The following is a 17,418-nucleotide window of genomic DNA, read 5'->3' as shown; positions in this document are numbered from 1 at the left end:
GATGCCACCTTATGTCTATGCAAACATGCATATATACCCGCACATAGATATTGGAAAACAGTACTATGAAATAGTTGTAGCTGTTTTTATCTTTTTGCATTGCTTTGTTTACCAGACAAATTGAATTATGTGCCACGAAAAATACGCTATTTTTATAAAAACATATATTTGTAATGTGTTTTTGTCGTGCTCTAAACTCATGAATAATAAATGCGATCGGCACGTGCGCCACATGAAAAAAAAAAAACAAAATAGCAAAACTATAAATAGCCAAAAGAAAAGAAAAAAAAAGCGATAACGATAAAACGCACAGCCAATCGATGAATGTCTGACTTGCTGTCTACGGTGTCGTTCACATGTATGTATGTATGTAAATGCATGTGTATTTGTACAATACAAGTGGTCTCACAAACACACGCATATGCAAATACATACATGTTTCAAAGGCCATCGGGTGATTTCTATGGAAATACAGCTATTATAAGCGTAAATTCTTGGATAAGTATGCGAATCGGCTCACGTTTTACACCACGCATTGAAATTCGCATATATATTCATACATATGACAGCATCAGACAGACGTGATACAAAACAACAGGGAGACTACAGTTAATTACTTCTTATGCACCTTTTGCTTTAGCCCACAATCTAGGTACTGACAATTGGTTGTATAAACTATGTACATATCTACATACAAGTACGTAACTGCAAATGGGTCGCTTGGGTAAACATGTCAAATGGATGAAAACTGCTGCATAAAGCTGTCTGTAAATATGCTTAAACGTTAGATAGAATGCTGGCTCAAAGCAAACAAGTACCGCAATAAGAAGCAATAAAACACATATGCAAAGACACCATTTGAGAGATTTAAAACAAAAACAGTCAACAAATAAACACAGTCATTCCCTTTTTATTATTATTACTGTAGCAATGACAAAAGCGGGCAGCGATAAGTTGGTTGACAGCTTTATGATGCTTATCAAGTTGATAAGATAACACGAAAACGTGTAAAGTGGCAGAAATGCAGCCTCCTTCAATTTTGTGACCTTCTAATTAAACAGGTTCTAGCATATTTTCTATTGAAAGCTTTTCGATTGACCCAATATTGTGTTGTTCTGGCAACTCTTGCAACGCATACAAACGCGCGCATATACATGTACACATACACTCACAACCATTAACGACGCTTACTTGCCACACAGCTGAGTTGCATGGCGAGTGGAATTTTCCATTGTTTGTCAATACATGAATTGCCCGTTTGCTTGGTTGTGTGTGGGAATGTGTATGTGTGTTTTGTTTGTGACGTAAGGTAGGCGCACAGTGGCTACGGCTGGACCAAAAACCGCGCCACGAAGAGGCAAAGTTGCACTCTACGGAAGAAGCTTCCAGCCGGATGACAAACAACAACAACAACAATGGGTAAATATAAGTACGCAGCAAAAAAAAACCGGTCGCAGTTTCACTCTGCTTGGTCTTATTAGATATTTCCTAGCTCTACTGCAACTGAGAAACAGCTCTTTACAAAGTCATAAGGGTCGAAATTTTTTTTATTATTATTTTTGTTGTTTATTTTGGCAGCGAGATAACATGCCAGAGTGCAAACAATGCTGACGAGGCTGCTCGTCGGATACGGACACTCAGATAAGGGCGACCAATAAAAGTCAAAATGTTTACCGCGTAATAACTGTAATTTCTAGCAAAAACTCCGTTTGTTTTCTCGCAGCCGTCTAGAAAGTTCCAGTCGGCGCATACAATACAGTTGCATTGTAAGACAAGTGCAAGCAGCACACTGCATAAACGGCACTTGTCAAAAGTCAAGAGAATCAAGTAAATTAAAAGCGAATTACAGTAAAAGTAAGCAACTCATACGAAAATACACACACAAGCAAAGTTGTCATATACATATATATGTTAAAAATATAAAATTAGAAGGGTATTAAAACGGTTAATTTGTAGTTGTGTGTGCACGCAACGAGGTTGCCAGATTGCTTAAAGCATGTCAATAAAACAATTAAAGTTGCCTTTAACTGCTTTGCTCACAATTTTAGCAATCATGCTTTAATTGATGCGCGCATGAACAGCCAATAAACATTTATCAGCGTTCCTTTTCTCTTATATATTATTCGTCTCCATTTCAGTTGTGTCTTGGGGTGAGAGCCACATACAGGCGCACAAGATGGCTGCTACGAAGAGAAAAACAAAATAAAATACGCAAAATAAAGTAAAACAATTACATTTCAAAAAAACGAACATCCATGGAATATATTTTTTGAAATCAATTATTTACTTTACCAACGGACCATTTTTGCACTTATCTCATTTCTTTTTTGGTTATGTGGACTCTCGCACACACACACATACATCTGCACACAACTACATATGTTTTTACGGATGTATGCGCATATGTGTGTACGTATGTATGTTTGCATATACCTCGTACATGCTTTAATATTACAGTTACACCACCACCGATCCGAAATTTGTTAGCTAATTACACTAAAAACTATTGCACTATAAGAAACTTGCTATGTATGTATTGGCAACCAACAAACTACATAATATATATGCCACCAATTGGATTGGAACCGTACACTTTATTCCATTTCCTTTTTTGTTATCATTCACTACAAAATCGATTTTTGCACTATTTCTTTGTATGGCACCTTGGAACCATTACTTACAGTTTATTATTCATGTTTGATGGCATTTTTACACTTAATGGTTGCAACTTAACGCACAAAGAAACAAAAATTTGGTTTATTGGTGAATAATTTGCTCTGGCTTAACGAGAAGCGTTTGCGAAATCTGCACTTGCGATCTGATTAGTTTGACTGCTGAATTCTATATGCAATAAACGGAACCCAAACCAATACACGAAACCTACGATTTATACGATTGTTTCCAGGGACGATAGTTACGTATTAAACACTCGATGAATTGACTAGCGTTTTCACCTCCATCGGATATCGATAAGACTTAAGCGAATTTTTAATGCTTGAGCGACAAAAGTTCATAATCAAAGTAGTTTCTTATTTAAGGATTTATAAAAATATTTTTCTATTGCTTAGTCTAATTTGGTTTTCGTCAGGTCCAATAGATTAATAAAGTAAGCATCCATCTGTTCAGTGAGAACGTTTTGTTTTTTGTATCGATATCGTGCTTTTGCAGTAGTCGATAGCGATTGTATACTTAGTGCAGCATTGCCCGTCAATTTTGTGCGTTTTGATTTAGGGGAAAGAAAATTTAATCTGTGAAATACACCTAAATCCGTGTTCCTTTTAACTAAAAAATCATGAGCGCCTTTCCAGGAACGTTCGCGTTTGACGAATATGGCCGGCCTTTCATTATTTTGCGCGACCAGGAGCAGCAAAAGCGCATCACAGGCACAGATGCCATCAAGGTAAATAAAAGTTGTAATTATTTTAAGGTTTTTAAAAGGATATTGACAAACTGTAGTTGTCAATATCGGGTTTTAGGACACTCAAAGATATTATAGCTCAAATAAAGCTTCTAGACATCGCAAACAATGACGCATCGTATGCCGAACGTTCCAGATGTTCTTTGCTGCCGGCATTTTTCATGGGTAAAATGAAACCTGAATGCATTATGGGCAAGCGATCAGATTATATGATGTAAATTTACCTTATTGCGGCAGCATGCAATTTCTTACAATTTAATATAGAAATGCAAACATTTGTCTCACAATTTGTGACGTCACGTTCATTTTGAGGTTAAAACGCCGCACAGATGTTCCCTGTGCGCCGGCTGAGTCACGCGCTTGAAAATTACCATGTAATTTATAACATGTTCCTTTTGTTTGCAGACGCACATTATGGCGGCGCGCCAGATTGCCTCAACGCTGAAGACATCGCTGGGACCAAAAGGTCTGGACAAGATAATGGTCAGTCCCGATGGCGATGTGACGGTGACCAATGATGGTGCCACCATTATGAAGCTAATGGAGGTGGAGCATGAGATCGCCAAACTGATGGTGCAACTGTCGCAGTCGCAGGACGATGAAATTGGCGATGGCACCACCGGTGTGGTTGTTCTGGCTGGCGCTTTGCTCGAGCAGGCGGAGGGTTTGATCGATCGCGGTATTCATCCCATACGTATTGCTGATGGCTTCGAGCTGGCCGCACAGTGCGCCATCAAGCAGCTAGACGCTATTGCTGAACCGTTTCCCGTCGATCCCAAAAACAAGGAGCCGCTCATTCAGATCGCCATGACAACGCTGGGCAGTAAGATTGTGAATAAGTGTCATCGTCAGATGGCTGAAATGGCTGTCGATGCGGTGCTTAATGTGGCAGACATTGAAAAGAAGGATGTCAACTTTGAACTCATCAAAATTGAGACCAAGGTGGGCGGACGCATGGAGGACTCCATGCTGGTCAAGGGCGTCATTGTGGACAAGACCTTGAGCCATTCGCAAATGCCCAAGGAGCTGAAAAATGTCAAGCTAGCCATACTCACCTGCCCATTTGAGCCGCCGAAGCCCAAGACCAAGCATAAGCTCGATGTTACCTCCGCGGAGGATTACAGGGCGCTGCGCGAATACGAGCAGGAGAAGTTTAAGCTTATGGTCAAGCAGGTGAAGGATGCTGGCGCCACTTTGGCCATTTGCCAGTGGGGCTTCGACGATGAGGCCAACCATTTGCTGCTGCAGCAGGAGTTGCCCGCTGTGCGCTGGGTGGGTGGTCCAGAGATTGAGCTGATTGCCATTGCAACTGGTGGTCGCATTGTGCCACGTTTCGAGGAGCTGACACCCGAGAAACTGGGCTCCGCTGGCCTGGTCCGTGAGATGGGTAGGTTATGGAAAATTTCCCACTGAAACGTTCTAATTTCATGCAATTCTTTTGCAGCTTTTGGCACGTCTAAGGACAAAATGCTGGTCATCGAGGAATGCAAGAACTCCAAGGCTGTCACAATTTTCTTGCGCGGTGGCAATGCCATGATCATTGCTGAGGCCAAGCGTTCCATACACGATGCCATCTGTGTGGTGCGCTCGCTGGTAAAGGATTCGCGTATTGTTTATGGTGGCGGTGCTGCCGAAATCAGCTGCTCCCTGGCTGTGGCCAAGGAGGCCGATCAGCTATCTACACTGGAACAATATGCATTCCGCGCCTTTTCTGTCGCCCTAGAGAGCATACCTCTGGCTCTGGCGGAGAACAGCGGTCTGCATCCGGTTGAAACACTGTCGGAGCTTAAGGCCAGTCAGGTGGCTGAGAAGATGCCCAGTCTGGGCGTTGATTGCATGTTGACTGGCGATTCGGACATGAAGAATCACAATGTTGTCGAGTCTCTGCACTCGAAAAAGCAACAGATTCTATTGTCCACACAGCTGGTCAAGATGATACTCAAGATCGATGATGTGCGCTCCAACAACAGCGGCATGTAGAGGAGTCATCCCAAACACACACATCAGAACTCACACGCATATACACACACAACAAACAAACACACACACAAACACCACTTAGCTTTGCTTTGCTCTCGCTGCTTCATACACACGATATAAATATATATATTTGTATAACTCTGTATTAATTGTTTACTTTTATTAATCAACACACTTCTTTGGAAAAGAAACAAAAATCAAGAACAACTAAAATACAATTAACTAAAGATTCAACAAAACTTGTTTTAACTGTTTAAATTTTTAAACGAACGGCACCGGGTAGCCGTCCGTCGGTAGACGTAGACAATGTTTTAGCTGTGTGTTAGCCAATCTAGCAAGAGGGCATGGTCTTGAATATGTCTGTATTTCAGTGCCTATATCATATAGCTGCCATAGGAACAATCGGACAAAAATTTAGTTGTTGTATGGAAAACTTATTTGTTTTTCAACATATCTTGACCAAACTCGGCATTTCTTAGGTGTACTATGTTCCCTACATATATCTTATCAACATCGAACCACTATATGTATATAGCTGCCATAGGAACGATCGGTCGAAAAGTAATTTATTATTTAGCAACATATTCTGTTTTCCAAGTTTTTGTCAGCACTTACAAGCTTCACATATCTACAAAAGGGTATTGAATCTTCGGCGTGCCGTAGAAATTCTTACTTCTCGTTTTCTTTTTCTTTTAAATTTCTATAAATCTTTAACTTTTTGCAATTTGGGCTGTAATTCGTGCCCGCATAACATTTTTGGCACCTAAATTTTCTAAAATATCTTTAGAATCCAGTCTTTGTTGCTCCCGCTCTGTTTAAAGTATTTAAAGCCCATCTCGTACTAGCTAGCAACAATTCCGGACCATTAGCTAATGAGAGTTTGAACAACGGGTTGTCTTTTTGTGATTGCAGTAACGCTGAGAGCCTTACCACATATCTCAGATACACACAAAGGAAAATCACCTTTGTGGAATTTAATTAATAGTGGATAAAAAAGAACATTTCAGCTTGCTCCATTGAACAGTCACTTACGCAGTCGATGGCGATGCCAATGGCGATGTCGATGTCGAGGAATGCATTTCAATTTAACCTGGCCCACACAAATGCTGCTGCTGCTGCTGCTGCTGCTCCAAAAGCTGGTGAGTTAATCAAGGCATCGGTAATTTCCAGAAGAGTGTGAAGTGTTGACCGAGACTCAATGGAGTGTGTTAAATGCGCTGTGCACACAGCTGGCCACCGACCAGTTCGCTAGCCACTCCATCAAACCCACAATGAATTGCGCACAATCTTTTGGCACTGGCCGAATGTGGCTGTGTGATTGGGGAGGAAAGAACACTGAGGAATCCCCAGGACTACGATGCATTGGCTTTGGCTCCGTTAAGTGTTTTACAATGCTCTCAGCAAAGCGCACATCATTCATGTCCAACGCAGGCTGGCAATATTTACCCAAGGCCAAGCTAGGCTCGGCTCATGTCGACCACGTAGCCCATCTCAATGGACTACAGCCATAAACGCATATATGTTCGAGTTCATATATGTGTATTTGTGTGCGAGCATCTGGGAGTGTGTCAGTACATCTGACAGTCTTGCCATTGGCAGTCTCTCAATGCATATGAATCAAGTAGAGGTAATTGAAAATCAAAGCCGGTAAAAATCTAACTAGGTTTTTTTTTTCTCCAGTCAAGAAATCAGCAATCCGATTTTCCGCTCTTAGCACATTTGCACAGTAGTCGACTATATGACATTGCCTTACACTTTTGAAGAGTGTGTAAAGTGAGCGATTTGACATAAATGATGCAAACTAATCTCTCTGAGTTTTTGCAATAATGGATAAGACTACATACAGCTGCTTCGACTGAATTATACTTGTGCTCAGTTCTGATTCTTATTAATAAATAATTAAACACATATATGTGGAATTATGTACTTACCCCAGAGGTTCACGTACACATGGACGATTAGGAAGCCACAGACATGACTGAAAGCACAAAAGATGGTAGATAGCTGGTTAGAGTAAAAGTAGGAGAAGGAAAGCAAATAGAATGAGCTAAAGTGAAAGGGAAAGCTTGCAAAGGGAGTTATAGCCCGAGTACGAGTAGAGATAAAGCTTATTAGATTGCCAACATAAGTTGTTAGTATAACACTTATGGGGAAAGCATAATGAGAAATGCATAGTATTTTCCATTTACGGAGCACCAGACTGTGAAGCTAGTCTGCATTTGGTATAAGAGTACAGATTTAGAAGCACATATAGATGTTTATATGCATTTACAAATTGATCTAGGGACTAAACCATGAACATAGAGCCAAATCTCGTGCATATCGGATGAGATTTGACCGAGTTATGGGGTGGGAAATTTTGATACACATAAACATACAAACGTTTATACATACATATGTAAACATACACACATGCATACATTCATACATACATACATACACATTCGTACATACAAGTAAAAAGTTTATTAATTTACCAACACAACTTGTTAATTTAACACTTCGCTAACTTTCAAAGCAATGCAATCTGCAGAGCCTACTTGACTTCATGAGAATCGCGTAGTAGGGCACTGTCTAAAAATACATTTTATTTAATTTACAGCGCAGCGGAAAGTCAACTTCATTTGCGTTTGGTATAATAACAAATACACACATATAAACACAAATAATTTGAAAACTCTCGAAAGATAATAAAGTTTACGTCCAAACCGCCTGAGCTCGAAAGTTTCCGCCCCGCGGGTGGGTCCTGGCTCTTATGGGCTAAGTCACCAATCAGTTAGTCAGTCAATCGGAACTTACATTTTACGAATCGTGTATGGTTTAAGTATTTAAATGAAACATATTCGTTACTTATCAAATGTTCTATTGTTTCGGCAAGGACTCGAATTAGTCCACTTAATAGCCAGATATAGTTTACAGCCTGCTGTGAATAACTTGCGTCAAATTAGACAATCGGCCTTGAGGTGCAACTGCGAGTGGGGCAGTCAGGTATTGTGGCAGCTGGTGCAGGAAGTGCGGCGACTGCTTCCAAGTGTCAAAACATGGCCGATGACACACATCCGGACACACGGATTGGGTGGCTAAGTGATGCTATTGTGCACTGTGCACCACCCACTTGCATAACCATCCGGACTGTGACACTTAACAAACAATTAAGTTGCTGACCCCCCCGACACACGCAGAGAGCGGTTGGAAGCAGGTGAGCAAAGGTGGGCGCATTTTTGTATAAAATGCACAACAATGCATTCTCCTTCAATGTGGGCGTGGGTATTTTTCATAATTAATCCAACGAATGCCGGTGGCATTTCCGAGCGCTGCGTTGGGCCGCTGGCTCGGAAAAACGTTCTGGCATTTCAAGACAATTTGCAAAATTGCAATGCTTGTTGCTCTGCGTTTGTGTTTGTTTCTTTTTGCACGTGCTTTTCCGCGTGCTTTTCGGTGCCAAACGACCGACCGCCCTTGTGGGCCCTAAACAAAATGTAGGGCCAAACTGCAATTGTTTTGCAGCAGCTGCGGAAGAAGTCGCCGGCACAGAAATCTCTGTGCAAAAGACGAGAGGTGTGTGGAGCACTTGGAGTGCGCCTTGGGCCGGCTGCCCGCCTAATCCGCTTTGGTATGTTTGGGGCGCGGCTTGCTGTCAAATTTGCAGGCAACTCTTGGGCTGATGCCGCCGCCCGATGGCCATAAAAAGTTTTTGACGCGCGGCATGTTCAGGCACAGGCAGCACAAGTTTCCCATTGTGGGAGAAACTTTAATCCCGCTTAAATTATAAATGGCACATTTGGCTTCTATCTCTCCACCATAGGGCTGTAGACCGGGCCATGCGGCATGTGGCAAGAGAATAAGGCCGTCAGGCTTTGGCAACGCTCGAGTGCTTGACAACTTTATGTGTGTTGTCGCTGGCTTGCCACAGTGGCAAACACACAAACCAACAAAATACAAAACACTTTGTTGCCTTTATTTTTGAGTGCTGTGCCGCAAGAAATGCACTGCCCTAAACGAAACTTTACGAGCTGGGGCGGGCTTCCACTCTGCCAAAGCCAAACTTGCAACACGGAATCGTCTGGCCGCATCTTGCGATGACTTTCTAGCAGCAGCAAATTATATCTATATGTATGTACATTTATCATCTATGGATGTGATGAATTATGACTTTTCTTCATTTCATTCTGCAGTGCAGGAAATCAATTAAAACTTTGCGCCTGGCACAGGCAATGCTGATGCTCAGGTCATGTTTCATGTTCCATTCAACGCCCGGCCCAGCGTGTTTGACATGACGAGCATGATGTGATACCGTGACAGTTAAAGGTAATTAAACAGTTTGTAAAGCACAATTAATGACACACTCTGCTCAGAGCCCGGAGCCGCACGAGAGTTGACATCGAGTACAACATGAACCATATTAATATGCATAACAGGAGTACTCCAATTGACCGAACCCGAATCAAGCTGCGCTGACTATGGCACAATTTTTAGAACATACAGCCACAAAATATCAAACAGTTTATTATTAAATTGTTGGCATACGAACTAGGCTAATGATTGGTTGGAAGTAACAATTTGCTGAGAGCTTGACAAAGGACTTATAATAAACTATTTACTTATAGATATACTCTATACCTACATTCACCTGTTCAACAAGTTAGAAACATTTCAGAGCTTAAATAACAAATGCTTAGATCATTATAATTCATCATCCTATCAAACATAATGTGGCCTTTATTGTTGATATTCCTGTATGCCTATAAGTCTATAAATCCCAATAATCTATAAGCCTATCAGATGTATATATATATATATGTTTGTTTTATATAGTGAACATGTTTGAAATAATATAAATGTCTTTCATTTCAATACATCTGCAAAATATGTTTGTTAACTAGCAAAATGTTATAAATATAACATATGTAAAATATGTACGTAAATGATCAAGCTGCAGGACACTTAGCATGACATGTCAGTGAGTTTGTCTACAAACGTTTTTTATCAGACCTTTAATGCACTATAAATATATAAATTATATATATTATTAAAAAATTGTTGCATGTGATCAAAAGTGAACTGACGCAATGAGCTGTAAGTATGTATTTAAATATTTAGCCTGCAGGACACTTGGCAGGACATGTCAGCGAGCTTGTCTACAAAACCTTTTTATTAAGAGATTCATCAATGGAAAAATAGTTTTGCTAGATTTTCTCTGCTTTGAAATATTAAAAACAATTGACAAAGAATTTTGACTTCCAAAGACACCTAGAAAATAGCTTTTGCTTAAATCCTTAAATCCAACTTTCTTTAGCTTTACATATATTTATTTTGATAACACTTGGGTCGACTATAGGTATATAAGATCTGAAATAAATCTGGGTGTGGTACTCCTATATACAACAGATTTGTTGTGTGTACTTCATATGAATCTATAATCTTATGAAGAAGTGAGGCATATTTCCTTTTGGATTATGGTATATTCGAACTCTCCTAGAGCATATAAGTATATTGCCAATATGTACTTCAATATGTATGCGCTCTATAAACTTATGATTTTTTACGCCGGTTGGTCGCAACATTTTCTGTGGTAATAATACGCCTTGGGCGCGAGTTTATTACGTTCCATAACTTGACCAAATTAAGCTGTTGGCACTTGTTTAGCTCAGTTTTTCTTTTTAAACCTCGTAAAGTATTTTGGGGGCAGTGCAGCCCCTGGGCCAAAATTTTAATTAGAGCGCGCCACGCAAACAGGCTAACAGCTCTTCACTCACACTCGCCCATCTATCGCCATCCAGGAGCTCCGGCTGTGGCTACGGCAACAGCTAAGGAGCCGGAGTATACGATACTTTACGGTCTCCATTTCAGCACACACAATGTTTATGTTTGTTTGTCATACATAGTAGAGTCCCTGGTGCATTGAACGGTATCCAAATAGGGCCCCCAGCGTATTGTGCTGGACGCTGTCCGAATATGTGGACCCAGAGTATACACATGGCAGCCGGATAACGAGCGTGAGCCAGCGCAAATTTTCGGACAGCCGTTGTGGCCACAGCTTCACGGCTGATTGTTTTTCATACTTTTTTCAACTTTTTTTTCTTTTCTTTTTTGTCCAATATACTCGTACCTTTGCAAACTGTTATGCAAATTTGGTTTGCCTGTGGCTCTGTCCAAATAGCTCGCTGAAGCTAAACTTAAACTGCTTGTGCACAAAAAACTAAACACAAACGACTTTTTCAATTGCAGCAATCCATACTTGGAAATTCAATACGCAGTGCCATATTTTAGGTATACAATATAGGAATATGGGATAGGAATGAAGGCAGAATCAAATGATGAAGACTTCTTAAGAGCAGCTCGCAGTTCTAGATTCCTGGGGCATTAAAGGACTGAAATGTCTGTCTTCCATGGAATTAATATAATATAGAAGAGTTGACAAAACCTAAATTAAAATTTCTATCTATCAAACCAGTTCGAGCTGGGAATCTCTTTTTACTGAACTTAACTAATTTAAACAAAGTTTAAAAAATGGTTTGGTTCAAAATAAAAATCTTTTGAGGGAGACTCATCTCCAGATATCTCCTTTATCTAACCCACGCCAATATTAGCATATAAATATATTGTTTTGGATCTTACCATATTTATTGGATGATCTTATTTGATAAAAATTAAATTTAGTCAGCAAATATTATAAAATTATAAGGCAGACCAAACTCCAAGCCAAAATCTGGACTTAAGCATGTTGACAAACCAGGTTGACGAATCGAAATTTAAAGCAGGAAACCGGTTCGATTCGTTAATAATATAGTTGATATACAAGCCTAATTATAACCAATATCACAGAGAAGATAATATAACTTAGCCCAATTATAACCAATATCTCAGAGAAGATAATGTAATTATGTCTCAGAGCAGAAGATATAACACAGTCTAATTATGACTGATATCCCACAAATGATATAACCAAGCTTAATTATAATCAATTAATTAGAGAAGATCATATAACTTAGCCTAGTTAAAACCGATATCTCAGAGAAGATGCTATAACTAAGTCTAATTATAGTCGATATCTTAAAGAAGATGCTATAACTAAGCCAAATTATAGCGAATATCTCAAAGATGATATAACAAAGCATATCCATCGTAATGACCAATTCCGCCAAGTCAAGCATTATCATGTAACTCGAGATTAATGCATTACAGAAACACAATCTGTTCCCAGTATTAAAAGGAGAGAGTAGAGAAGAGATTCGTATGGGATTTGGTGCGCAGACGCGCTCAAACGGAACTCAGCATCCACAAGAGCAGGAGCAGACGAGTCTCGTGCTTGGACCAGTTCGTCGCCGAGCTGGCCGCTGTCGTATCAGTTGCGCGCTGGACTCTTGACGGAACGGTTCATCAACACGGGATTACTCGGCCAGTGGGATGTGCTCTGCTACTGGAAACGCTGGGACGCTACTGTAGCTGCTCCTAGTCAGGCCCACTTCCAGCTGCAGTTCAGTTCGGTTCGTTGTTCAGGTGTTTGGCGGCAAGCTGCCCATTTTGACGCGTTGCAGAGACAAATTGTTTATATTGTGTCAAGTTCTGGGAACACACACACACACACACACACACACACACATTGCCGTGCCCAGGAGCTAAGCCGATGTCCTGCTCCTCACACATTCCCACGCCTAACTGCTGCTAGGCGGTGAAAGTTGTCGCTGGCGGTTCTATTGTGGGTGCCGTGTGGCGCCGTCTGCGGAGTACTTAGCCAAACAGTTGGCAAATCGCCGTCGCCATCGTCGCCATCGTCGCCATCGTCTCCGTCGTCGCTTTACGTATTTGTTGTCGCGCGTTTTTTGCTCTCGTGCGGTGCTCCCCAATCGGATGACATTATCTGAGGCCCGCGGGATATATTTGCAGTGTTGTTGTTGTTGTTTTCTTTGTTGTTTTACTCAGTCAGACTTAAATTAAAAGCGAACAAAGTCTTCGCACCTCGGGCACCCAGTCCACCCACAACAGCCCGGACAATTTAACCATCTCCTACGGCTGCCTCTCCCTCCCCCGGAGCATGCATCTTTAATCAGCCCTGATGAATTTGGTGAATGTGCAAATGTTTGCAGCGAATGAATAAGGCATTAAATAAGCACTTCCAGGCACTTGTCAACGCAAAGTGAAAATTCAAGTGACTCGTGAAAATATTCAGTTAAATGTTTTACAATTAAATCGAATAACTCAAGCGGATTACCCCTACGACCACAAAACTTTCTACAAATTCAAATAGAATAATAATCAAATTTTATTGCACTTTGGTAAGCAATATATGTTAATACTTTTCAATAATTGAACTTAATGAAATGCCATGAATATGTCTTAATCTGCACTTAATATTTGAAAATGTTGCCTCTTTGTGCATTCGAAAATAACAAATTGCTTGAAGAGAAACTGTCTTTAGTTTATGATTTATTTATTATTGCAGAGGCATGTTTTTAATTCTGTTATGAAAGGTGCTGTTAAAAATGGGATATAAGCTATATATATATATATATATATATATTTTTTTTTTTTGCATACTTGTCAATCAGCTTTGGCTAGCATTATATGGAAGTTGTTTAGCTGTGATAGCAAAAATCTGCAAAACTGCAAACTAACAGCAGCAAAAGGAAGCTCTTTAATCGAATAGAATTGCTTTATTGACAATAATATCTCGGTCTATTTAACCATATTTTATGTTATTTTATACCTAACGCAGCTCAAGTTTATTTCAAATTAAATCCTTTATTGTTCTGAAATCGATATATATATATATATATAGATTTATAGTCTGGACTTTTACAGCTTATATATCTCTCATAGTAACAAAGTAACAATAGCAAAGGGAAGCTCTTTAATCCAATATAGAATGCATTTATTGTTTAATTGGTTTGTTAGTAACAATTGCCCAGTCAAAATATATATACATTTATCAAATCCGTAGTTTGTGTTATTTTGTACCTAATGCAGCATAGATTTATTTCAAATAAACTCCTATATTGTCGCGAAATCGATAAATATCGATTTGTAGTCTGGGCTTTTACAGCTTGTTGCTGTCATAGGAAGAATTTGTAGAAGACATACTAACAGCTCTATAATCCAATATAGAATGCATTTATTGCTTTATTGGATTATCAGTAAAAATTATTCAGTCTATATAATTCGTTTATCCGTAAATTAGGTTATTTTATATGGGACGATAAATATCGATTTGTAGTCTGGGCTTTTACAGTTTATTTGAGAGATCTTACGAGCTGAACGTAAGATATGTTATTTCTCGAAAATTCAGATATTTCAGTTCTTAAATACCGCTCCTCCGCCCAACTATAGCCTCGAGCATAGATCCATTTATATGCCACATTGAAGAGCTGAAAGTATTTACTCAAATGTTCTTTGGCACTTGTTTCAAGTGCTGTAATTTATTTGTTGTTTGTCTTTATAAAAGCACTGACAGTTAACTTTCTAATTAGCGTCGATTTTGCTTGGTCAACACTTGAATTTATTTGCATTAAATATGAAAATCATGGACATTATTTTGCCTGCGGCAAGAGTTTGTCTGCACGCAGTAATCAGTTTGCATTAAAGATTTAATGAAATACTGCTGGGCACCTGTAGAAACTTAATTACTGCTGGGAAATCAGCTTAATTATTTACTTTGCCAGAAATACAGATAGCCGCCAGACGAATACAATGGGCCCGCTCGCTTATGTATGTGCATACATTCATATATATGTACATACATATATGTACGCATGATAGCAGCAGATGTATGTACATACGGATTTCCTGGAAAACTTCCCCTGGGGCTGCGCATTTAACGAGAATATATGTTTGTAATTGCTTTTGATTTATCTCACTTTTATCGCCGACAGCTTGGAGAAGGCAGACGAATGGCCAAGTGAAGTGAAGTGTCATTTATTTGTTGATCTCGCCCTGCTCAGGCATGACAGAATAAAACTAATTTAGATAAATTATAAGCGGAATGCTTATTGATGAGTCCTCATTTGCCAAGCAGTTATTAAGTACATGCCGAATTGGAGTTTTTCCGCCTCTCTCTGCGCTTCGCTCTGTGCTCTGTGGCACGCGTCGTGCTCGAAGCCACAGGCCATCGACTTAAAAGAAAAACCGCAAAAATGATTTTCACTATATTTTCGTAATCCTCAATACACTCGTATTTATTTACGTTCATAATGTATACAGCACAAAGGACCTTTTGGCATTGCTTTTATGTGGGCAACACACAACCAACCACATTGCGGACAGTAAAGCGAAAAGTTTTACTCTGTGCGGCTACTTATGTATGCACATTATTGTACTACAACAATAACACCTGGCTATGTAACATTCAGATGTATGTTTGTACAAATGTCTGGCTTTATGAGGTCACACAACTATTTTTGTGCCTCATTTGAGGCGGCCAAACGGGAGAGCTTGCGGACACAAGCTCCATAACTTTTAGGTTCGATTTGTTAACCTGGCTTTTAATACCCTAAACTCATGGAATATGGGTAAAAAGGGTATAATGTACATATTTGTGCAAATGTATGTAACAGAGAGAAGGAAGGAAATAGATATACTCTCGATCAGCAGAAAGAGTCAAATTGATTTAGCCATGACCGTCTGTCCGTCTGTTAGGTTTTATCGGATAGAGAAATCTGACTTGTAGCTTCTAGAATTGTATGTATAAGTATTAGGTATATAGTATACTTCATATTGACGCTTTTGTCCCAGACTTATTTTGTCAAATATTTATATATATTTAGTGAAAGCTCAAATCCTTTAAAACTGGTCCTGGCAACTGGTCTTTAAGGTATTTGCAGTATCAATTTCGAAGCGGTTCGATTTAAAATCGCATCGATCAGGTGAAGTTAAGGAGAATATGTATATATATGCAATAGTATATGCATTTAAAAAATGGGCATTTCCCCCACAACAATAGATTAATCATATGAATAAAAGGCTGACATTTTATATGAATACATAACGAACTTTGCTTAACATAAAAAGGCAAAATTTCGCATCGACCTTTTCCAAAAAATATAAATCATATGATTCAACTTTCTTGTAACCCTTTTGTTGTCTACAAAAGCTCGTTTCTTTTTGAAACGTTGTCGAGATTCATTAGTTTATTGTTCGCAACCATATTGCAGCAGATTTCTGATTAATTCCATGAAAATTCCTTTATTTGCTTTAATACCTATTAAAGAGCTTGTTCTGCGCAGTGTATGGTATATAAAAAACAAAGTGCTTCACGTGCTGCCAATTTATTTTTCATTCTTCAGTCGGTGTTTATTTGCGCTCAGCGCGTTCTCAGAATAATGCTTTTTTCCATTATTTTTCAAATTAATTGGCCAGCATTTGTGCAACAATTTCCGGTCAGGAATTTCAGCTGCAGCCATGAGACAATAAGCGCGCGAGAGGCGCAGAGATAGCTGGCCAATCCCAGGGAGGGAAAGAAGGAGACGGAAAGAGCATTTGAATACTCGCATACATTTCAATTTTTGTAGTGCATATGCAGAAACGAATGAGCAAATAAACAAGCAGCTCGAGTGGTAGCAGGAGGAGGATTGGATTGGATTGGATTGGGTGGCAGTCGGGCGGATAAGTTGTGTGCAGTTGTTGCTCTGATGCGATTGTGTATGCATCGACTGGCTAAAATTTATGGAATTCCAAATGTTGACACAAACACAAATAATTTAAATGCTGTGTGAAACTGACATATTTCGCATATGTTATGCATTTTGGCCATTGGCACGTGCGGCATCTGCTTGAGCCCTCAGCTTTCGCTGGATTTCACACGGTACACGAAATTCAAGTGAGCCCATTTTCACCTTTGACTAAAACTAGAACCAGGACAAGGACTACCGCTCCCGGACGCAGGTGTCTATATATGTGTGTGTGTGTGTGTGTGAGTTACAACATGCTGGCTGCTTTTACATACTCCATGCATCCGCACAAACAAACACACTCTCATCTGCATTTGCATTTCCTCTCCTCTCTCTGTGTGTTTTTTTTGTATTCCT

At 39.7% G+C, this 17,418-nt stretch overlaps 2 protein-coding genes across 2 annotated transcripts in view; both read left to right on the top strand.

Annotated features, from left to right (window-relative positions):
• The first annotated feature begins 3,107 nt into the window (after window positions 1-3,107).
• Window positions 3,108-5,511, top strand: LOC115760863 (T-complex protein 1 subunit epsilon). Its single transcript, XM_030702417.1, has 3 exons — window positions 3,108-3,400; window positions 3,824-4,805; window positions 4,863-5,511. Exons 1-3 carry the CDS (start codon window positions 3,293-3,295, stop codon window positions 5,396-5,398), a joined length of 1,626 nt encoding a protein of 541 aa, XP_030558277.1. The 5' UTR covers window positions 3,108-3,292; the 3' UTR covers window positions 5,399-5,511.
• Window positions 5,512-13,648: 8,137 nt separating this feature from the next.
• Window positions 13,649-17,418, top strand: part of LOC115760792 — a 29,178-nt gene continuing 25,408 nt past the window's right edge. Inside the window, exon 1 of the mRNA XM_030702288.1 lies at window positions 13,649-13,674. The gene's annotated coding sequence lies outside the window, so the exon portion shown is untranslated. The remainder of the gene's footprint in view (window positions 13,675-17,418) is intronic.

Source organism: Drosophila novamexicana, unplaced genomic scaffold (assembly GCF_003285875.2).
Source record: "Drosophila novamexicana strain 15010-1031.04,08,12 unplaced genomic scaffold, DnovRS2.1 tig00000462-arrow-pilon, whole genome shotgun sequence".
Lineage (NCBI taxonomy): Eukaryota > Metazoa > Arthropoda > Insecta > Diptera > Drosophilidae > Drosophila > Drosophila novamexicana.
The sequence above is the reverse complement of the archived record's forward strand: the minus strand, read 5'-3'. Positions and strand labels throughout refer to the sequence as shown.

Bases quoted from the DNA above. Each gene is read 5' to 3' on its own strand.
- LOC115760863 (XM_030702417.1), top strand. From the start codon at position 3,293: ATGAGCGCCTTTCCAGGAACGTTCGCGTTTGACGAATATGGCCGGCCT. The intron at 3,401-3,823 runs GTAAATAAAAGT...TTTTGTTTGCAG, and splicing joins CAGGCACAGATGCCATCAAG to ACGCACATTATGGCGGCGCG. The intron at 4,806-4,862 runs GTAGGTTATGGA...ATTCTTTTGCAG, and splicing joins TGGCCTGGTCCGTGAGATGG to CTTTTGGCACGTCTAAGGAC.